Genomic DNA, 23,359 nt, shown 5'->3' on the forward strand with positions numbered 1-23,359 from the left:
TAGTATATGTATAATATTCGTAAGAACATATTAAAAGAAAAATATATTTTCCATATCGATTTCAAATGTATCAAAAAGTATGTGTTTTATTTAAAAATATATATCTATATTTAAAAAGAATATTAAATGTACTGTCGTAATATAGTGAAAAAAAAATACATATTTTTGAAAAGATAAATAATTTCAATTATTTTTCTTTTTTATGACAAAATAAAAAATGTGTATAAATTTTTTATATTTTATTTTATTTATATTACCAATAGTTATAATTTTTACCGTATATACTAAAAATAACTAATTTTAATATATAATTAATATGCAAATTTTTTGTTCCATATTTTAAAATTTATAATGCGTGTAAATATCAAATTTATAAATTTCCATTTATATATTTTTTGGTCAAATTTCTTTTCATATTTTTAAATAAATAATCATTTACCTGTTTTGGCCGTTTCATATTTAGCGTATTCCCACCACACACACAATTACATGCCAGACTGGCATTTTCGTAATAAGAGGGTTGAACGAAGTGCGTAAGCGTCACCCTAACAGCACTGGGAATGGCAGCACACTCAGCGGTTCGTTCCTTATTCGAAACAAGCGGCTATTGTGGAAGGCAAAGCTAGAAACGACGTCGTTTTTTGGAGCGAGTCCTCCAATTTCAAACCCAGATTTTTCTCATTGGCGCAATCCCTGTCTCTCGCTCTATATTTGTAGTATCTATTGGAGGAAGCGGAGGCCAACAATATCACACACACACACACACACACACACACACACACTCTCTCAGATTCACTTCCTAATTTCTTCTCTCTCTATCTTCAGTCTAGGTTTCTTTTTTCAGGAAAGAGAAAAAATGAGTGATATAAGGACCAAATTCATGGAGGTTTACTCGATTTTGAAATCGGAGCTCCTCAATGACCCTGCTTTCGAGTTCACCGATGATTCTCGTCAATGGGTTGAGCGGGTATTTACTTATCTTTCTCTCCCCTTCTCTATCTATGTAAATATATGTATTCTATTCATACCTTTCTTTATGTATATATGTATATATATATATATATATATATATGTATATTTATCTGTATTTATGGTGAACTATTATATGTATTAATTTGCATGACTTACGAAGGATTGTAATTTTTTTTTTTTTCTGTGCTTATCTATTGTATTTAGTTTGTTATGTCAATTTCGGGATTTGCGTTGCAGAAAGAATGAATTTTGTTTTAATTGTGCTTGTGGAGCTGAAGAGGTTATCCAAGTTACTAGATTTTTTTTTTTTTTTTCGTTTTTGGGGGGGGCCGCCCGCGGGGGGGGGGGGGGGGGGGGGGGGGGGTGGGGTGGGGTGGGGTCGAGGGGTTTGTGTTGGGGTTTTGGCATGAACTGAGCTTCCATGTTTATAGAATTGGGTAGTGCTTGGCCAAATTTCATGTTAGGGCAGGGATGAATTTGTACAATAATTTGGTATTGAATATTGAAATTCTTTTGGCTGAAAATTATGGTGGGCTACTGGTATTTGACTTTGGTAATATCCGGTGAACCGGCTGAATTTTATGGAATAATGTTCACTTTTTGTTGAATATCAGTAAACATTCTCAAAAAATTATTTTGTGCGGTAGTTCATTGCGAGTTGTTCTTTGATATGCTTGTGAAAATAAGATAAGAACATAGTAATCTCTGATGTATGATTGGGGACATAGTAATATTTGTCTCTGTGTGTATCTATATCTATCTGTTGTTTTGTTTTATTGGATTCATGTCAAATGTAAATTCCAACTGTTGATGGCTTATATGCTATCCTTTCCTTTTCTAAGCATTTTTTTTATTTTTTATTTTCCTTATCTTTTAAAGAAAAAGGTTCTGACTGAGTTGTTGTGTGTCTTTGGTTGCAGATGCTGGACTACAATGTGCCAGGAGGTGTGGATAGAAATGGAATTAATATATTACTTGTTTGTGCTGGAGCTCCTGAACTTTAAGGATTTGCTAGGTTTTTCATCTCACTTTAACCAATTCTTAAATGTGTTGATTTGGCAGGAAAGCTGAATCGAGGCCTGTCTGTTATTGACAGCTACAAATTACTTAAAGGAGGGGAATTGACAAATGATGAAATTTTTCTTGCTTGTGCTCTTGGTTGGTGCATTGAATGGGTATGACCACTTAATCTTGCTGGTTTTTCAAGTAGAGCATTTCTTATGAATTAGCTCACTGGTTGTGTCAGAATTTTGACCTTGCTAAACATTAAATCTTGCAGCTTCAAGCATATTTTCTTGTTCTTGATGATATAATGGATAATTCTATTACCCGCCGTGGCCAACCTTGCTGGTTTAGACTACCAAAGGTGTGAATCTTTAGCGTTAAGGAGTTTTTCCAAAATATTATCAATAAAAACTTGCCGGTGAAGTGGTTGTGTTATTTCTATTATTTCCTAACTTACGTAAAATATTAATCCAAGATTGGCATGATTGCTGCAAATGATGGCATTTTACTTCGTAACCAAATCCCAAGGATTCTCAAAAAGCATTTTAGAGACAAGCCCTACTATGTGGATCTTCTGGATTTATTTAATGAGGTAAGCTTGTATTTGCATATTTTGTAGATCTGGACTAATATTTATTTATGTTCTCATGTAATATTATTAATATGCAGGTTGAATTCCAAACTGCCTCTGGACAAATGATAGATTTAATCACCACAATTGAAGGAGAGAAAGATCTATCAAAATACTCATTACCACTGTAAGTGTAGCTGGTTCAACTTTAAATCAAATTGTGTCTTTTCTTTGTTTAACGTACTAAATTATGTTGTAATGCAGTCACCATCGGATCGTTCAATATAAAACGGCTTACTATTCATTCTATCTCCCAGTGAGTAAAACTCGGAATTCATTACTGATGATGCTTACATAACTTTTCCTCTTTACGTTGAATCCCTTACTAGTGGAGTTCTTTTCATCTTTACTATTATATCCTTTTTCAATGCCTGAAATCCATTATCATTCTTTCTGATCTCTATTCTATCCCAGGTTGCATGTGCATTGCTGATGAAGGGTGAAAATCTTGATAACCATATTGATGTGAAGAATATCCTTATTGAAATGGGGACTTATTTTCAAGTACAGGTAATTGTTAACTTTATTTGATTGCTCATAAATGTAGAAAGATATATGAAACGCAGACATAGCTCTGAAACCAACTTTCTATCACCTTTTTTTTTTTTTTTCATTAACCATGTCTCATCTGCAATCAAACTAGCATGATGTCTCATTTTTCTATTTTCCACTGATAATTTTCAGATTTCAACTTTATCTCTATCATAACGAACCGATGTATTATGTAGGATGATTATCTGGATTGTTTTGGTGATCCCAAAGTGATTGGCAAGGTATGTTGTGGAATTTTGTGCTTTTGACGAGTATTAATTAATTGTCTGTTTTAACATAGTATTTTGGATTTCCCTAACAACCTTTTGATCTGTCAGGTTGGCACAGATATTGAAGACTTCAAGTGTTCTTGGCTGGTTGTGAAAGCAGTAGAACTTAGTAATGAGGAACAAAAGAAGTTATTATATGTAAGAAAAAAGAATTCATTCTATCCATGTCTTCCCATTTCTTGTTTGAAATAGTTTCCAACTGCTTACGGATCTAAATTTCCTATTATCAGGAGAATTATGGGAAGACAGATGAAGCATGTGTTGCAAAAGTGAAAGAGTTATATAATGTCCTTAATCTACAGGTTCTATCTTCTTAACCTTCTCTTAAAGGATACAACTAGTTTTCCCTTCTTTAACACCAATAATGACTAAAAGATATACTGCTTTGGCCAATATTCAAAGGGTTGTAACAACAATATTTTAGTACTAAGAATTTGCTTTGCCAATGTAATTATTTGTATAAATATAATATTTTTGGTCCTTTTTAGGGCGTTTTTGAGGAGTACGAGAGCAACAGTTATCAGAAGCTTGTAACATCAATCGAAGTTCATCCAAGCAAAGCAGTACAAGCAGTGTTGAAATCGTTCTTGGCAAAGATATACAAGAGGCTGAAATAAGAAAGGAGATGGAATGATGAAATAGACATCCATAGCTGAAACAAGAAAGGAGGCAGAAGTAATGGACAACCATAGTTGTTAGCATTAGCATTTCCTCTTTTGTACTAAATGTCAAAGATAATAAGGATAATTATGATAACAAAAGTGCCAAAAAGGATAACAAAGTAAAAAAAAAAAAAAAAAAAAAAAAAAAAAAAAAAAATTTGAAAATTGTGTCTTAGAATGTTTTCTAGCTATGTGCGATCGCTAATGGTGTTTGATATTTGTAAGGTGTATTTTTAACCATTTACTTATTATGGTTGAGAGAGAATAAAAGCGCTTAATCTTTAGCTTTCTCAAATGTTGTTTATAACTCTTAGAAACACAGGGAACTTGCACTATCTTTCATTCTGAAATATTTCTTTTTTATTCTTTTATTTGTTTACTCCCTTTTTTTATTTATTTTATTTTGAGTTTATCATATTCAGAAGTACAAAGTTACCATATTGGGGTGTACAAATTTAAAAGAAAAACAAATTATTGTGACAGGAAGCCGAAGTCTTTTCCATTTTTATATGTATCAATAAAGAGAAAAAAGGATTTGCATGGAGTAGGATCATTTTTGTGCATGTATCTAAAAATATTGTTTGTTACAATAAAATCTATTTATTCTCTTTCTCATGGAAGAACAACAAAAACAAAAAAAGAAGAAACAAACCTATAGGTATACAAGAAATGATGTAATCATGAGGCCATAGGGAATGCATATTGTCTACCTATAAGAGTGATGTTAAAAAAATGTTTCAAAAAAATGGTATTTTGAGAATTGCATTGTAGCTATTCTTGGCCCTAGGGGTGCTTAATATTTCTCAAAGGCATAAGTGGAACATCGTAACTAAGTACCCTTCATATTATAGACAGTTGATTTTCAAGTCAAACAATGTAAAACTAGTGGCGAGAAATGAAGCTTTTGGTGTAGCCACAAATTTAAGACAATAAAAATGGAAGTGGTTAGAAACTTTTAACCAAAAAGCAAAAGCTATAATTGGTTTAAACTTTGTTCCTATTTCTTCATTTTGGATCTGTTCCTTTTTGGTTTGGGGGGTCAATCAATTGTTGATTTTGAGGTTCCTCCCCCTTCTACCCTTCTCCTTGCAAGAACCAAAGGAAGAGCACCTTAGGTGGCGGTTTGCCTTACAAAATTCTGCAAGCACTACCATCTCCTTTTTGTTTCAGGTAAATTTTACCCCCTTTTTTTCTTCCCCAAATATTGTTGTATCATTTTCTATTCTTCCTTTCATATGTTTCTCTTTTTCCCACCATTATAGCTAACATATAAAGTATCGTGAGGAACATAGATTTTTGTCACTAATAATCATAGACAATGCTATTTTAGTTTATGTCATAAGCATTGAATGTTCTTTTTCTTTTCATTTTATTTTCAATTAACTTTTGATATTAGAATTTAATATTATATAGACAATCATAGTACTGATATTCCATAGGAAATGATGATACATAATATTTTTGTAAATTTTATTAGAGATTTTATGGTTTTTTATTTCTTGGTAATAATTAGAGATTTTAGTGTTTAATCCCCTTTTCATATTTTAATCAAAACCCAATTTTCTATTGGATCTATATACATCAAATTCATCATGTCATCTTGGTAAAGAAATTCTTGGAATAACGAAGCGTATATAATATGTTGTGAGCTCAATTTTCAACCATTTTTATTTCCCTTTCTTTATATTTCTTTATTACTTGTACAATTCTTATATTTTGATATATAGTTTCAACAGATAAAATATGGACGACAAATCGGAGCCAAAACCCCCAAGGATGATCAACTTTAAGGCTACAAATCACAAATTAAACATACCGGATGTTGATTTGGAGGATTTCAAAAAGCATGCACATTTAGGTGTATCACCAACATCACAAAGCCTAACAAAATCTACAAGTACAAAAATGAATTGTCTCTGCTCGCCTACAACACATGCTGGATCCTTCCGGTGCAGGCACCACAGGATCGGCGGCATGTTCCGTGGCGGTTCTGTCGGTTCCAACCTCTCCGAGTTGGGTCGGAAATCCAGTAATGACTCACTTCAAGCTCAATCATGAGTTGAAGATGTTAAAAAAAAAAAAAAAAATGTGTCCGTAAGGCTTTTTATATAATGGATATAAATGTTGAGTGAACATACTTGCAATAATGTGTGGTGTTATATTCACATTTTTCAATTGTACTTTCTCTACATTTGTGAGATATATTCTCTCACAGAGGATTCCATCCAGTTTGTTTTGGTTATGGAACAAACATGTTTGTAAGTTCAATTTACTCCTAATCATTCTCTCCTACTTTGTGTGTTTGTACTTATATAGGAATTTGACAATAATTTTCCATTTTATATTACAATTAATATTTTGCTTTTTCTTTCTTTCTCCAAGTTTATATTTTCATTTTCTCTCTAGGTTTTGTATTGTGGGAGAAGTACTCCAAAAATTTACGTGATAGACATACACAAAACATACAAATTTTTTAAAAGACCCCCTTTCAAGTACTTCTAAGTTTGTAGGACTTTGCTCAAAGTTCAATGCAATGGAAGAAGAGTTTATGAAGCTTTTCATGAATTTATTTTTATAAACAACAATAATCATATATGAAACTAGCTCGCAAGTGAGATCCAGATAAACTTATTTGCAACGAAATCAGAGCTTCTAACTTTCTATGGGATTTGTACATTATAACCAACAATAATAATGAGGAATTAGCTTCTAACTATTATATAGATTTGTTTCTTTGGATAGCTCGGTCACAAAACTATTGTTTTTTGGATAATAAGATTGAATTTAAATCCTATACTCTCAAATAAAATAAAATAAAAAAACAAAAAAAAAAAAACAGTAGGATACAAATTTGAAACTTCTACCTACAGACGTGGACATCAATTTCTTATATTTGTGGGAAATGAACCATCCATATTTTACCTCCAGACTAGTAAATTAAAGAAGAGCTTCTATTTTTTTTTTTTTTTTCTTTTATCCATGGAATTTGAATAAGGAATTAGCTAGCTTCCAAGTAAGTGCATGTATTTGACATATTTGCAGCGGCATTTTCCATTAACCAATGCAGTATTAGATTTTTCATATTTGTTGTTATGTTATTTAAATGGAGGAAAAAATTGATATAAAAACTTGTTGACTTATATCAAAACAATGGATATAAATTTTATTATATGATTATTATTTTTATTTTTATTTTTAAATAGCTTGGACCTAACATTTTCTACCACACAAAAAAACAATAAAGAAAGAAAGGAAAAAGCAAAATCCAAAGCAACAATTCTTGCAAAACTTATAAAGATTTCATATAAGCAACTCCAATGCCTACTTCACTTGAATTTTCTATATATTTGTTTATTACGAGATAACTTATTGTTCTTATACAAGAGATTTTTAATTTTTTTTTCTATTTTTGGATCGCTTCTTATACAGGATTTACGAAGAAAGAAATGCAAATTAATACGCAAGATTAATAGAATCATAATATTATGGAGAAAGAATAAAAGAAACTAATGTTGGGCCCATTGGACCCAAGTTGAAAGAAATGGACCTAAAATTGAGCCTAACCAGTCAAAAGTACAGAAAACGAAGCCGTCAGTTGTTGTGGGGGCGATTTTGATCACCGCCTTCCCTTGTCTTTCCCTTCCATTGTCTTTCACAGCATCGTCAAAATTTCTTCCTTTTTTCATCCTTTTGGTGTCCCCTACTTCCAACCCGTAAAGTGCTTGCATAGGTATGAGAATTTTTTCTCTTTCTGCTCCTTTTCCTTTCTTTCTTTTTCTTGACCTTTTTTTATTTTTTATTTTTTATTTTTAACCTTAATTCTTCGTTATCTCAGTTTCTATTGCTTTGTTTTCAACTTCGTGTCGTTGCCGGGAAATCCAAGAAAAAGATGGGGGTTTAGAAATTCTGGGTTTTTGTCTAAGACAAAAGCCCACCTCCTAAATTATCGTCTTAATATGTTTTTCTTGTTCATTTTTCTCATCTTTGGTGTTTCTCGGCAACCAAACGGATGAAAATTGCCTCGGTTCGGTATATACGTTTGTAAGTTGAGTAAGTGAGTGGAATAGAGGTTTTGTGGTAGGTTGAAAAGCTCTTTTGCTAATCCATTTATTTTTCATTATCCTTTTATGGTGCAATTGTGTGCTTATCTCGACCTGAGTCAGTATTGGAATATGGCAAATGGAAGGCTTAGCAGGAGGCTGGAGAGCTTTCCAATGTTTCTTTAGTTTGTTTAGGTGATATGTAGTTTAACATTGAAATTTATGAGGGAGAGATAGCTAATTTACAATCTCAAATGCGAGTGTTGGATTAGTTCAAAAAAATCTTTTGAAAATTACTTGTTACTTGTTTGAAGCGTATTTGGATTCTGAAACTTGTTATGTACCGTTCATAGAATCATAGAAGACAAGCATTGGTCTCTGGTTTTTACACTTAGTATGAAAATTCTGCTTTCTGATCGTTCTACGTGGGTTTATTTTCATCCTTTTTGCGGCTTTATAAAGTTTATTTAGTTACTTTTATCCTTTTTGATCACTTGTATCTTATATTTTGTTCTAACACAGACAACTGCATCTTCAGATCATTCTCCTTCATTGTCCGCAAGATGTCTATGCTGGGTGCAAGTACTGTAGCTAAGTCACCTCTATTGACACCAGGTAAATGGATATATAATATTGAACTTCTTTGAGTTAGCAGATAAACATCCTAATTGGCATGTGTTTGCTCGATTAGTAACGATTTCTTAGTTTTTTTTTTTTTTTTAGGAATTAGGATTTATTGTTTTCTAATTTTGAAAGGAATAGCTTTAGTAAATGTGTCTGTTAGTATTTCTTTCAAGTTTTTCAGTCCTTTGGTTTTGCTTTTGTTTTTCCGCATCCTCTCATTCAACTTTTATGTATTTGCACATGGTGATAACAGTGGTTGAAAGCAGGCGACAACATAAACTTGCTGGATCTGATATAGGAAGTGTTCATCTCCAATTTCGAACTTTCGACAAAAGAATGGCTAATCTTGGACCAGTTGGGCTGGGAGCACAGTTTCCAATTATAGAGAGAAGAAAATCAATCATTCACTCTGTTAGAAGACAATCAAATTCCATCATTTGCGCTGCTGCTTTGGTAAGTGTGTTGTTCCATGACTCTATTTGTACTTGCTATCCATGTCAATATAGTTGACAATGTTACTTATATCTTCTTTGTGTTGAGTCTTTTATCTTGTAGATTATTTTATAATGATAATCTTGGTCATTGGATTCTATTATTGTCCCCTAGTAGGGGAAGCTGAAGTAGAGAGCTTCCCAGGGATGGGTATGGACATGGATTTTTGAAATTCATGTCACTCAAGTTGGATGTATAGATTCAGTATTCTAAGGCTGGACTTCAAATAGTCTATCAATCACCTGTTTGGGACTTCCCCACTTAGGATTTGATTGTACTGCTACCACTAATATGCAAATAGTTCATTGTGCATGATCCTTCAGTTAACAAGAGAATTTCATTATCTAAAAATGCAGTGTAATTCAAATAATGAATGAAGTCATATATCATTTATGCTTCTGATTTCATCTTTTTGATTTTAGATTACTATATACCCATAATCTATTGATTTTTGCTCTTGTTTTGGCAGAGTGCAACATGTTCTGCGTCACAAACCCAAACTGTTACACGCCAGGCTCCAACAATTACTCATATGCCTGGTAATATAGCTGTAATCCATTTAGCCAATACTTATTGTTTATTGCTGCATGTGCTGTTGTATAGTGAGATAAAGTTGGAGGTTTGGAGGGAATCCCTTTAAGATGTAGCATTGGAAATTAATAATTGGGAAACACTACATGATCTGGCACTTTAATTGTTCTCTCCTACTGAATATTTTCTGTAGTTGGTGTTTGATATTTGTATATTTCCTGTAGTTCTCTCCTACTGAATAATCTCATGTGCTCATTTTCTGTTCTCTGGTTTATGGATGGGTTAACCTAAGGTCATTTTTTCCAGTATAAATTGTCATAGGTATCCCTTGTGAAAATATGAGAGGAACTTTGACTTGCTAAGTTCTTAGTAAGTATGTATACTATAAACAAAGTTTAATTAAAATGTGGGCCCACCAAAATTCTTATAAAAAAGGAGATATATACCAAACTAGGTAGTTTTAAGACAATAATCTAGTCAAGGCATTATCTTCAAATTGTTTGACAAGTTGCAACTTTGAGTCTCAGCATCTTACTTACTACACCTGAGAGGTTCTCTGCAACCTTCTTACCAGTTTTTTTTTTTTTTTTTTTTTTTTAATGATTATTTGAAATTGTGCTGGAAATTGCATACAAGACAAGTGTGTGTTGAAATGCATGGATCTGTATTTCTTGTAATTCTACTATTTTTGCTGATATCGATTATACAGCCAAGGAGAAGTCACCACAACTTGATGATGGTGGTACCGGATTTCCACCTCGTGATGATGGAGATGGTGGTGGAGGAGGTGGCGGCGGCGGGGGCAACTGGTCGGGCGGATTCTTCTTTTTTGGATTTCTTCTTTTCCTAGGCTTCTTGAAGGATAAAGAAAGTGAGGGACCTTATCGAGATGATAGGAGAAGATGAGAGACAAAATTTAAGAACAATATAAATATTCGAGATTTAGCTTTACATTGATTTAAGGTCATCATGGGCATGTATTATTATTGTTTTTTTGAGGTCTAATTAATTGGGCTTTATTCTTTTTGCACTAATTAACTGGTAATAACACAGAAAATTGCAGTTGCAGGCTGTGCTCTCCAACGTTGTACTGGTATCTTGGTGGAAATGTTATACAACAGGGGCGTTCTATATTTTATGTTTTTTTCGAATGCAAATTTATGGTACTATTTTTGTAATTTTAAGTTTTATTTGCTCTAGGGTTTCTGACACTGTTTAATAACATATATAATATCATTATTTTTACTATTTATACACAGGCGGATAAATTCGTTTACAAATTTATAAATCAAAGATGATTTCTTCTAAATCTGTCTGATATCCTTGTTTATGGACTGCGCTCACGAAAATTTAACAGCCGAGTTAAAACCACAATGCAGAGACTCGTTTTGATACTTTTTTATGGCGTACCAAAACAAATGGCATGTCTTGAAGGATTTTATTGAGTCATAACGACACAAGGTTTCATTTCTTTTCCTAGACCAGAAAGAGATGGACAAGGAAAAAGCTGCGTATCTCATTTCTCTTTTTTTTTTTTTTTTTTTTTTTTTTGGCAAGGCAATAAAATGAAAGATACAATAGGATTCAGCTCAAAACAAGTTGGATGATCTACTTCTAGGCTTTTTAAGTATCTAATTGGATATTTAGATGACAAACGGCCAGGCCAGTTCTGTATCTTGTATGAGCTTCTTTTACATAAGCTGTTACTACATGCTAATAAACAAAAAAACGTTTCCCATTAGATCTTCCAAAATTGGAAAATGGCTCATTTTGATGGTCTTGTCCATGTTGTTTCCGAAGTAAGCACATTTCCATAGTATACTTGCTTTGAAGATTCATCCCAGAAAGCCTGAAAGAAGTTCAAAAAGTCAAAAACATCATATTAAGAACGAAAAATGCAAGGCAATTCTTCAATGTCAGATAAAGAGAATTTTTCACACAGTGAATGCAACTTGCACGGTTAAAAATCATGTCCTATGTCATGTCAGATTAAATAGATCTTTGCATCTCACAATTCATACTAAGGAGGCAATTCATAAAATCTTTTGTCCCAGTTAAAACCTGGTCTACACGATTTCACACACGGTCATATATTCTCTGCAATTCAGCATAAATAAAGTAATGTAGTCCAATCACTGTTTCTCATCTCATTGATGTCCAACAGTTTGTTTGACTAAATCACCATATCCGAGAGATTTTATTGTTCATAGCAAATTAAAAAAGGAAAATACAGTTTTCTAAAATAAAGTACATAATTATCTTTTATTCTTCTTTTCTCCCCCATAAAAGAAACAGAATTCACCTAATAAGATGTGTGCTCTTAAGTGAAACATACCTGCCATCCAGATGGGAGATCTTTTGAAATTTCAGTTAAATCAGGTTGCTGGTTTTCATCATTAGGTGCCTCAGTTTGGGTCTGTGCAGTTTCACTGGCTAACTGAGCTCTTCTGCGTTTCACTCGCTCTCGCCTATGCATAGAAAAGTAACATAGAAGTTAGGTATGAATTGTTTATGTGTGTGCAGAATGCAAATATGAGAGCGAAAGAGGGGGAAGAAATGCAAGAATAAATGGAGGGAAAACTGAGTGAGAACTTCTTGCAATAGTAAAATAATTTAGGCTCCCATACCAATCACCGCCCAGTGGTTGAAAATTAGCATTATCTTTGGCCTCTCCACTAGCAATTTGTTGTGCATGCCATTCCTGCAATGAATGAAATGTAAGAACCAGAAGCCATCAATGCATCAGAATCTATTGAAAGGATTTCCATTGCACACCTCTATTTCCCTTTGTCGCTTCCTCTCTAGCATCTCGTAAGCATTTTCTGGTTCCTTCTCATCCTCAAGCAACTCCTCTTTTGCTGCCTTCCACTGCTTAAATAAACGTACCAGTATTAGACAATTCAAGAAGATATTAACCATTTTTATTAAATCAGGAAATTAACAGTATAGTCAAAATGTGGATTCAACTACTAAAAACAAACTAGCCAGAAGCTACAAGACATACCTTGTCTACCAAACTGGAGACTTTCTTATTAGATCTCAATGATGGAGCAACTGCAACTGTCCGCTTTTTATTACGTGTAACTGAGAAAGAGAGAAATCAGGCTCAAGTATGCAAACATATATGTTACAAGTTAAAACAAGTAGTCACACGTATCATACAATGAAGGTAACATCAAGTGCACTCTCTGTTGTAAAATTACATATAGACATAAAAAGGTTGACGATAACCATCAATACTATTATTAACACCAATGCCAGGGAAAAGGCCAAATTGAAATCAAAGCTTTCCTTAAATCATATATGTAATAATTTGTCAAACATGTTGTAACTCCAAGATGCAAGTTAAAATACATAGGCAGACAAGTTTTGCACAAGGCAAGGAAGATTTCGCTACTATTCATACACTCAGAAGGCATCATAGTTATCCAAACCAACAAACACGCATCATAGTTATCTACACATACAAATAGTAGCCATCAACATACATGTTATCAGAATAGTATAGCAAATTACATTCGTAAATTTTTAACTTCAGAGATGCTATGTTAAGCTCAGGGGCAAAGCTTATCAGCTTTGTTTGAGCTAAAGCATATCAAAAGCTAGTTATCCACAAATGCAACTACTAACTTACATAATTCTGAAACTTTACCTTTAGACTGAACCTTGGTAACTGCAGATGTTCCGGCAACAGTTGCAGCAGAAGAGCCAGCATTATTTTGTAGCACTGGAACAGCCTCTTTTGTTGAAACCGTTGCAGATGCTTGGATGGTGGCTGTGCTGGAAAGGACATCCATGGTTGCCCTCTCAGTGTCACCACCAACAGTAGAATTATCACCACTTGTAGTTGACAAAGAATTTTGGCCTGCTTCAACAAAGGAGACAACAAATCCACTGCTAACTGGAGCAGCTTCAGTGTGAAACCGAGGGGCCTCTACACAACTAACTACGGGAGCAGGGGGTAGAGTTCCATCTTGCATCTCATAATAAGGAACTGGATCAGCAGGGTTAACAATAACCTGAGCAGTTTCAGTGTAGGTATTAGGAACAGCACCATAGTATATTGGTGCCTGGGGAATTGCAACCTGACTTCCATCAGCATGTCCATAAAAGCTACCACTTGGTAATTCAACAACAGAATGACCATAATATTCATAACCAGTATTTGGATATGACATATTGTATTGTTCTGCATATGAAGGTTGTCCAGTCGCAGGATATGATTGGGACAGATGATACAAAGGTTCAGGTGGGTCATCAGGCGGAGGCGGAGGAACCAGTTCATTATCTGGTGGTGGAGGGGGAATCCACTCCTCATCTTGGGGAGGCGGAGCAGGAAATGCATCATCTACCACTATGGAAGTGTTAGCTACAGGTGGATTAGGGTGATTTGGTTGCTTTGGTTGAGAAAACTCCTTGGCCCCAGACACATCTCCAATAGCTTCATTACCTGCAGAATTTGCATCTTCAACTTCCATGTCCACATCCATGTCAACATCTTCCCCAGCCTTTGACTCATAAGGACAACCATCCCCTCTGACTTGTTCACTAGAAAACCTTTCAATATTTTTAGTAGGAGATCCCAATGAAGAAACCAGCTCACAATTTGCAGAAGAAGCATTAGCATCTGGGTCCTTTGGGATTACTGTTACTATGTCAGCGCTGGTGGTAGAAACATGAGAATTTTCCAGGGTAGAGAAAGACACATTGTTTCCAGTTCCATCTACTTGAGATTCATGCCTAGAGCTTCGCTGTAATTTGTCCTCTTCCCTGAATAAAGAGATATCATTCGCCTCGACTTTATCAATTTGGGCAGCGTTAGCAATCTTGCTTGCTTCATCTTTAATTAAGCTCTCAAGAATTTTAAGCTGCTTTTCAGAATGCACCCAAAATGGCAGCAATGATGATCCAAACAATAAAAGCGACTTAATATCAGCAAGCCTAATCTCAACTTCTAAAATGTACTTTGAGATGCAATCAAGACTTTCTGGCCGGGCCTTCGACCTGAAACATATAATCACAGCAATTAGAGAGCAATCAAAGGATTGGAAAAGGCAAAAGAAAAATGTGCATAATGTGGTTCTGACAAAAATTTAACGACATTCCATAATAATGTAAATAAAAAGTTTAAGGAAAAGGCAAAGCACATAAGCATACCCTTTCAAAGACTTCAATCTCTCTAACAAAAACTCACAATATTTCACAAGGTTCAACGAAAGGTCGGTCTCTTCTTCACAACCTAGAGTATCACTCATAAATTTCTCAGAACCAGCTGTTGTTGAACTCCCATCCCCTGAAAGAGGATCGAAGGCAGAAGCACCGGAATTGATGACATCATTACCCACTTCAGTTTTTTCTGCATTCCACTGAGGGGGTTGGTACTCATGTCCATACATCAAATTAGAAGTCCCCTCCGTTGTTTTTGCTGCTGAACTGTCTAATTTTACACTCAAAGTCAAGTTGGAATTTTTTGTATCAACAGAAGCTTTTTCCATTCCTGCAGAAACTGCAGGAGTTTTCTGTTCACTGGCCATTTCAGTTACCTGAGACAATACTTCTGGAATGTCCCACGAAGTTTCTCCAGTTTCAGTGTTCCAGTAATAATATTGGTTACTTTCTTCGTGCATCACAATCTGCCAACCTGAACTAACATCTCCAAGGGGATGTGTATAAGATGTTCCAGCTTGCTCTGTGAAATCCAAATCTTTGTGAAAATCACATGATGTTGTAGCATCAGTTTCTTCCTTATCACCACCCTCATGATTCTGGTTAACATCAGGTGAAGCAGAATGTTTCTCTACTTTCCGTTCTTTGACCTTAGAAGTAGCATGGTCATCTCCAACATTGACATCTACATGTTGACTACCTTCACCAGGGGGGCCCATAACCTGCAAGACACAGCCATCAACATGTGAATCAGTCCATATTGCCATTCCAATTTCTGAAGTCTGTTATGGGAACTGTAACTTTCAATTACATATCTCCACAAATATCAGTTAAAAAAGTTCACATCCCAACAAAATACTTCTTTTAAGGCATAAACAAAACAAAATATGCTGAGCTTAATTAAATGGGTATAATACAAACACAATCAAATCCTTTGATTACATTTTCATCATTTGCGGGTGAGGAATTTTCCATGGCACCATTATTAGGTCTCTCATTTGAGTCCTCCTCCAGTTCATCATCACTATATTGGCCAAGTAAGAGAAGAGGATTTTCTGGTTGCAGACCTGAAAACAAGAAAAATAGCAATTTAAGAACTTACCAAAATATAAGATTTTTCTACATCTGAAATATATCAGAAACAAAGAAAGCAGATGCCCTGGATTATACAAATAATATCTAAATAATTGACTCTAGAGAGAGTAGAGGGAAAAAGTTTCATAAAATTGTAATGTCAATGTTTAAAATGAGCGTTTTAGAATATGCTCATCAAACCACCTGTTACACATCAAAGCAAGATGTCAGTGGGGTATCAGAGCAAAACAAAGCCAGAGACATACGAACCGATAATTAAATATCCCTGTTGAAATCTCCAAAAAGCTTTGATGCTGCCAAAAAGGACATAACGATTGGAAGTGATTCATAATTTCACTGTGGCAGGGCCCAGCCTGATCAGACAATGAAGGTTCTCAAGACCACAGCCACCCTACAGTCGGAAAACAAATTCTTGGGGCAAACAACAAAACATGTCTTGTAAATATAGTTCCATATTTCCACCAACATAATGTTGAGCACAAATGTCCTCTCTACATAGTCCTTTTGAAGAAAACTGATGGAACCCACCTGAAGATGATGGTGACTTGGGTAACCCAGCACTATGTTTTGAATCCACATCTGCTCCAACTTCATCATGTACTGTGGAGCCACCCAAATCTCCTACAAAGGTAAACAATATGCTCAAAATTAAATTGCCAAATATATATATACACTGGGGCAAAACCCTGTGAAAAAAAACATCAACCAACGCCAGCTGGGTTCTTATCAGTTTTCAAAATAACCGACGTAACCCACCTAAAGAAAACATATCAAAGAAGCCTCTTATATAAATTAAAAATAATTTTTTTGAATTCTTTTTCCTATCAAAGACATATTATTAGCTATAGCTCTATGAGCCTAGAAACTTGGTAAATTTCACATAGTAAAAACTGTAGGATGATTCTGAAATCCTTCAGCTTTCAGAATCAAAATAGCTTCATTTTTATCTGCCAGAAAATCTCCAATCGGCATCTCAGAATACAGAGAACTTATATGAAATGGTTAGCAGCATTAAAATGAGTTCTCCAGTTTTATAAATGCTAAACAAGAAAACAAGCAAGACTTCAATCATTTACCCCTTTTCTAAAGATCACATTTCTCACCAATAACAGGCCTATAATAAAAAAATAAAAAAAATAAAAAATCAATCATGCTGCAACTGTAAAGAAGAAATCTTTGGGTTTCATTCAAGAAAAATCCAAAACAACCCGTCTCAACAGATGACTGGTAAAAGCAAAAGATCAAAGCCATTTTCAAATATAGTCCAAACTCATGTGAGGGTGCCATAGAAATAAAAGCAGCATTAAGTTTCCGTCGATTTTCTAAGAAAACAAATGATATGTTCACTTAAAAAAAAACAAAGTCTTTAGCATTGTAAATCGACAAAGTTTGATTTTTTTTTTTTTTTTTTTTTTTTTTTTTGGGGTGGGGGGGGGGGGGGGGGGGGGTTGCAATCTAATAAACGATTTTAACAGATTTGAAGAAAATAACAAAATCCAATGAAATATACACAAACAGCTCCAAAAAAAGGGGTATAGAAACTAGACCATAAAACCAAAAAAATAAAATAAAATAAAATAAAAATATTTCTTAAAGAGAGGTTAAAATTTTCGCAACTAGTAGAGAAAGAGAGAGTACCAGAGGGTTCCGCGAAAAGATCGAGCTTGACTCTGCGGCCAGCGTTGCTCATGGCTGCGAGGCGACGCTCCTTCCTCTTCCCCATGGTTTGGTCGTCTTTGAGAGATTTCAACTACTTTTGGTTGTTTTCGTTCTTTTCTTTTCGTTTTCGCTCTGATGGTGGATTTTGATTTTCGATTCCTTCAAACAAGGGTTCTTTTATTTTTTTTTTTTTTTTTCTATCGGGTTTTGGGTGATTGGGAATTTCCCTATATATATATATAGAGGGATTTCCCGGCTGCGATAAATTCAAAACGGTTCGTTTTGGCTGCTTGCTTGCTTTCCAATGCACTTTCCACTGTTTTCTTCTGCCACGCAACCCCACACTTGCCTGTGATCCAGCCTCCTTGATTCAAGTTCAAAATTTAATAAATAAATTATTTATGGGTCACAGTTTTAAAATTTTTATTCTTAGATGTTAGATTGGAATTTGTAATTAAAATTTTAAATGTTAAGAACCTCATTCCTTTTTTTAATAAGACTTTTTTTTTTTGCACATATTTTTTAGGATTAATATTTATTTATAATAAATATAAAAGTTATGGATGATTTTAAATGAAAATTGGATTTCATCTGCATTTTGCATTAATAATTTACAGTAAATTAATATCATATTCATAGAAAAACTCTAAACTATTTTCTTTTTGACATTCTGCACCCAAATTAAGTTTATTAATCCTTTTTATAATTTTCTTTTTTAAAAAAGTTTGTTCTTCTTCTAATAAGACTTTTTTCATTTTGCACGTATTTTACGATTAGTATTTATTTATAAATGCTAACTATCTGTACAATACGTCTGATTCATTATTCAGTTCTGTTAATTTAAAAATAATTTAGTAAATAAACTCTTTGGTTATTATTTCTGGGATATATAGAAGAAGATACATAATAATAATTAAAGATGAGAATAATTGTATGGTTTCCCTATGCAGGATGATCAAAAGCTAGCTGTTTATAGAGATGTCAACACAGTCAATATAATATCTCCATCATCTATTAATCAACACAAAACTTTCTTTTCTAATTGGATAAATAAATAAATTTATTCTTAACTACATAATAAAGATTAATTGCTTTAACGCTATCCTATGAGACTTAGTTATATAATCGATCATTATACTAGAGAATGGAGATAAGTAAACGTTCTTCGTTAATTTTTATTAAAAATGTTCCCCCAAAAAACGTTTTTTTATTAAAAATAATAATAAAAATTCAGTGCTTCTAAATAGCAAATAATAAATTAAAAAAAGCTTACCTAAATGGTTTTGACTGAATTTTTATTGAGAAGCTTCAATTTCATATATGTTGTCGACATCCAAATAAGTTTCATTAACATGGTTAGCCTTTCACATTATGATCATGAACCCAAATCTTTAAAATCATTTTTTCGCCATTGCTCAGATCTTGAACACGGAATCAAGCATATGAATTAAAGAAAGAAGATGACTAGGATCACGCAGCTCAATTGCAGGCTTTGAAGCATGTATACAACTTTTTACTTGCTACTAACACTCAATTTCAAAAATAAATTAATAAATATAATAAAACTTAAACTCGATTTCGAAGATTGTTGCACCAGACTGACTCTTTAAAAATTAAGCTAGCCCTTCATATACAGATCTTGGGCTCATCAGGAGGAAAATCAATGGAATAATGTTTTAGTTTTCTGTTTATCACTTATTCTGAAAGCCCTCGAGCTAATTATATGAGGTAGAGAGTGGTCAATGATGGATAAAATTCCTCTTGGTGTATAGTGTTATATTTGATTTTCAAACGATTATTGTTATTTTTATATTATATGAAGCAGTTTTTCTTAGAAGAAGACGGAGTCTTAATTTGTTTTGACTAAATCCATATTTTATATATTAGTTATTTAGTTGATTTAAGATTTGGTTGGTTTGTTTTTATAAAATATTATATTATCTAACGTTTGTATTTGGATGTTTTATAAAAGTTAGTTTCTATTTTATTTATTATTAACCTATACTTTTAAGTTTTCTATATATTACTATTAATTTATATATTTATTAATGTTAATATGATGACTAAAATTGTTATTTCTTAATAAAAGTCTACTAGCATGTTTTTAGCTTAACCAGTGATATTTCATTGCCATATATACTTTAGTAATTTGGTTTCTAACATTTATTTTGTTTTGTTATTAAGTTTTGCAAAATCAATTTTTCTATTCCAAAAAACAGCCGGTGGATAATGAATTCTTACTCCAATCTCTATAAAAAGGTCCATTTAGAAACTCACAACGTTGAAAAATCAGTTAATTTCTCGTTTTCTCTCAAAGAATTCTCTCTCAAATCCTTTATATTTTCAAGTTACAAAATTACTAAAAATATTTTACTATTTCAAATATATTTTTGATATATATATATATATATATATAGAGCATTACAAGTATTCTAAAAAAAATTTTGGAATTATTAACTGCATACAAGATTTTATGAAAAATAATTGTATTTTGGAAGAAAAACGTTTGAACAATCTAGCATAAAAAAAAAAGCCTATCTTCTTTTAAAATAGAACATTTCCATGCCTCAATCTAGCTAAATAGGTAATTCTAAATTTTATTTTATGTTGTTGTTTGGTATTTGATATTTGTAATTGTGATTCATATTTCCTACTTATATTATTACATATAAAAAGTAAATGTTTCCTTTCCTTGTGAATGAGATGAATTCTTGTTGACCATATTAATTATATGTTCTGGCCATGGGATGATGGAACCATCCATATCTATATGGATTAACTTGCAGCTGCTAATTCACCATGTTCACAGATAAAATTCCAACAACGGCTTTCAATTTTATTGTTTTCTGAGTGTAGCGCATTAGATTCTATCTTGATTGTTTTTTGTTCAACTATATCTGAATTGGCTGAGAAATATTTATTTCCAAATATAGTAATTATAGGGTGGTTAGATTAATTTCCTGAATAAAGTAGGATGATTTGTCTGATCCTTTGGTTCAGTTTTGAAGCACTGAGAAATATGTAAATTAAAAGATGCATGCATGATCCATGAATTCAACATAGAAATTCAAGCCATATACTTCATCAATTAAAGCCCAAAAGATTCTTCATGCATGCTATTGATTAAATTTCTACCATATACTTCAAGTATGCCAGTCTTGGTTATAATGGATTTTTGCCACACAAATACAAAAACAAATGAGTACTGGAGCTTTGCAAAGTTTTATAGACAGCTCCTAATTCTAAGAAAGAAATATACCAATCAAGCAATAAATAAAAAACACTCAATATTCGTGGCAACAAAAATAGTGGCTAACAATCTACATTTTAGACTAAATGATTTTAGCAACAATAAAAATCGTTATTAGGTTGTGGCTGATAACTTTGTAGTTAAAAAGTTTTTAACCACGATATGATGTGGTTAAAAATGCATAACCACGATTTTAGCAATAACAATCTTTCTAACTAAAATTAATTGTTGTATCTGAATGTTGCCAAAAGTGTTTTTAGCTACGGTAATTCATAGTGGATAACGTGGCTAATGTGGTTTGTTTGTTTGTTTGTTTTTTTTTTTCTCTCTCTCTTTTTTTGGGTTGTTGTTGTTCAAGAGCAGGACCACCCCTATTGCCTGCAGGGTCATGGCCCCCTAAGGATTTTTTTTTTGGACATACATTAGCTTTTTGAATCTTTTAGAAAAGTAGCATAATTATCTAAAATAATATATGTGGCCCCTCCTAAATTAAAGTATTATATTTATTTAAATAGTTTATTATTACAAATTATACATTTACTTCTATCTTGTTATTAATTCGAAAATCTTGTTTTTTCTTCTTTTTTTTTTTTTTTTTTTGAAATTCTATTTAAGCAACGAAAACTTTCATATTATTTTATTACTTATGGTATATTTATGTCTGAATGGAAAATATCAATGTTATTTGCTTTTGTGCTTCGTAATTGTTTTAGGTAATATTTTGTAGTATTTTCATTTTTCATTAATTTGTTCTGTAATACATGACATTTTACCAATCAGATTATTTTTTTAGTTGATTGTATTATCTTCTAAACAAATGGTTGACTTTTTGTACTTATCACTAAAAATATATTTTCTTGTTATGATAATTATCGATTGTGAATGTCTATTATTCTTTTAAGAAGATGGAATTTATCTTGTATTATCTATGTTAGTTATTAACTCCCAATTGTAATAATCTAAATCATAGAGGAGAAAGTGATTATATTATTAACTATACAAAAAAATATATATATATTTATGCAATTTTATAAAAAAATTACACACAATTTTATAAATAAAAAAATTAATTAACAATTTCCACCTTGTTAAACTCTTTCTTAGTTTAACATTGTTCTTGAAATGATTACCAAATTGTATACCTGACAGTCATATAAACTTGTTTTAGCTAGGGTTGTAGTACATTATGTAGTTGAAATGAATAAATCTTTCGGATAATTTTTTTTTTTTTTTTCTCTGGGAATGATTACCAAATTGATACCTAACAGCTATATAAACTTGTTCAACAAAGAGGCATTTGTTCAGATTTCAATGTGCTTGGTCCAAAAATTTACAAATGCGGTAAAAATTTTACAATGCTTTAGTAACGAAGCAACATTCAACGATCAATGTGGTGACTCTTTGTATATCGAAGTAGGAATTCCAAAGGGAAAATTAAACTCCTGCAAAGCCTTTTTCTTCATCTGTAGGTTTATACTGTAGCAGCATAGCCAATAAAAACCAAACCATTACCATAGACCGTACATGCTGATAAAACAAAATTGAGTCGGACGCTGAGTAATATGTAATCTTGGCCTTCAAACCTGTTGCTGTGCCAACCTTATTTGAAAGCACATCATCCTTATCTAAGCCAGCAAAACTCTCATGCAATATGTGCAATATTCCTCTGTAAAAGCCACGCTAGTTTCAAATATGCATCAATAGTATGGAGTTCAAAAAATATTAAGTTTTTTTATTATTCTATAATTGCATCTCAAATTTTTAATTTTCTCGCCCAGGTCTATTGAAGTCATTTAGATTTTTTTTTTTAAAAAAAAAATTATTTTCTACCCTCAATTTTCTCCTACAATAAAGGAATATAACTGTTAGCATTTCTTTTTGCAAAACTAAATGTTAGCATTTAAATATCTAGCAATTACTCTCTCTCTTTTATATCTTTTTCAATTACTTTATTTATTTTTTATTATTGTTTATTCATTAGCTTGTTCTTATATTTATATATAAGCTGTATGAATATGTCAATTAGTAATATATTAACACATGTTCTTTTATGAATATATTAAGTGCTCTTAGATAAATATGTTGGTGCTTGTGAATTGTAATACTACTGTTAAACCTTTTGCTTTTACATTTTGTAGCTTTTTCTTTTGTGCCACTATTTTCAAACACTTGTCATTTTTTATAGGTAAAATAGACATTTCATTTAAAAATTTTTAAAATCCACGTTTTCCAGGCCTTTTTTCTTTCACTGTCTCTTTCATTTTTGTTTGTTTTTCACATCTTTCACCATAGTAAAAAAAAAAAAAAAACATTTTTTTTATTTATAAACTTTATTCATTTTTCCTCAGTAAACTTAAACTTTCTTGTGAAATTTTAAAGAGCATATTGCGTACAAACTAAAAATATATTGC

The 23,359-nt window shown here is 32.5% G+C and overlaps 3 protein-coding genes across 9 annotated transcripts; 2 read left to right on the plus strand and 1 right to left on the minus strand.

The window, feature by feature from the left end:
• Positions 1–544: 544 nt before the first annotated feature.
• On the plus strand, positions 545–4,462 carry LOC107416669 (farnesyl pyrophosphate synthase). The gene is made up of 12 exons (XM_048467316.2): positions 545–967; positions 1,893–1,917; positions 2,035–2,147; positions 2,252–2,338; positions 2,453–2,569; positions 2,647–2,735; positions 2,813–2,864; positions 3,023–3,118; positions 3,337–3,381; positions 3,478–3,567; positions 3,660–3,731; positions 3,918–4,462. Exons 1-12 carry the CDS (start codon positions 857–859, stop codon positions 4,044–4,046), a joined length of 1,026 nt encoding a protein of 341 aa, XP_048323273.2. The 5' UTR covers positions 545–856; the 3' UTR covers positions 4,047–4,462.
• A 3,200-nt stretch (positions 4,463–7,662) lies between these two features.
• On the plus strand, positions 7,663–10,911 carry LOC107416729 (uncharacterized). 4 transcript variants are annotated; one of them, XR_003055163.3, is made up of 6 exons: positions 8,256–8,326; positions 8,670–8,746; positions 9,009–9,208; positions 9,717–9,786; positions 10,488–10,741; positions 10,842–10,911. XR_003055163.3 is itself a non-coding variant. In XM_048470436.2 (5 exons), exons 2-5 carry the CDS (start codon positions 8,695–8,697, stop codon positions 10,682–10,684), a joined length of 519 nt encoding a protein of 172 aa, XP_048326393.1. In that variant the 5' UTR covers positions 7,663–7,821; positions 8,654–8,694; the 3' UTR covers positions 10,685–10,911. The 4 variants fall into 4 exon arrangements, 2 of the variants coding, with proteins under 2 accessions (XP_048326393.1, XP_024927456.1); XR_003055177.3 differs by having other exon boundaries at positions 10,848–10,911; XM_048470436.2 differs by lacking the exon at positions 8,256–8,326 and adding an exon at positions 7,663–7,821 and having other exon boundaries at positions 8,654–8,746; positions 10,488–10,911.
• A 229-nt stretch (positions 10,912–11,140) lies between these two features.
• LOC107416703 (uncharacterized) lies at positions 11,141–17,911 on the minus strand. 4 transcript variants are annotated; one of them, XM_048470422.2, is made up of 11 exons: positions 17,678–17,717; positions 16,568–16,660; positions 16,289–16,430; positions 15,887–16,011; positions 14,936–15,666; positions 13,431–14,782; positions 12,783–12,862; positions 12,554–12,646; positions 12,406–12,479; positions 12,114–12,246; positions 11,141–11,627 (listed from the first exon to the last, which is right to left on the minus strand). In XM_048470422.2, exons 4-11 carry the CDS (start codon positions 15,917–15,919, stop codon positions 11,544–11,546), a joined length of 2,580 nt encoding a protein of 859 aa, XP_048326379.2. In that variant the 5' UTR covers positions 15,920–16,011; positions 16,289–16,430; positions 16,568–16,660; positions 17,678–17,717; the 3' UTR covers positions 11,141–11,543. The 4 variants fall into 4 exon arrangements, with proteins under 4 accessions (XP_048326379.2, XP_015880716.3, XP_015880735.3 ...); XM_016025230.4 differs by lacking the exon at positions 16,289–16,430 and having other exon boundaries at positions 17,678–17,911; XM_016025249.4 differs by having other exon boundaries at positions 16,289–16,660; positions 17,678–17,733.
• Between the last annotated feature and the right edge of the window lie 5,448 nt (positions 17,912–23,359).

The sequence above is a fragment of the Ziziphus jujuba genome, chromosome 1, assembly GCF_031755915.1.
Source record: "Ziziphus jujuba cultivar Dongzao chromosome 1, ASM3175591v1".
Classification (NCBI taxonomy): Eukaryota; Viridiplantae; Streptophyta; class Magnoliopsida; order Rosales; family Rhamnaceae; genus Ziziphus; species Ziziphus jujuba.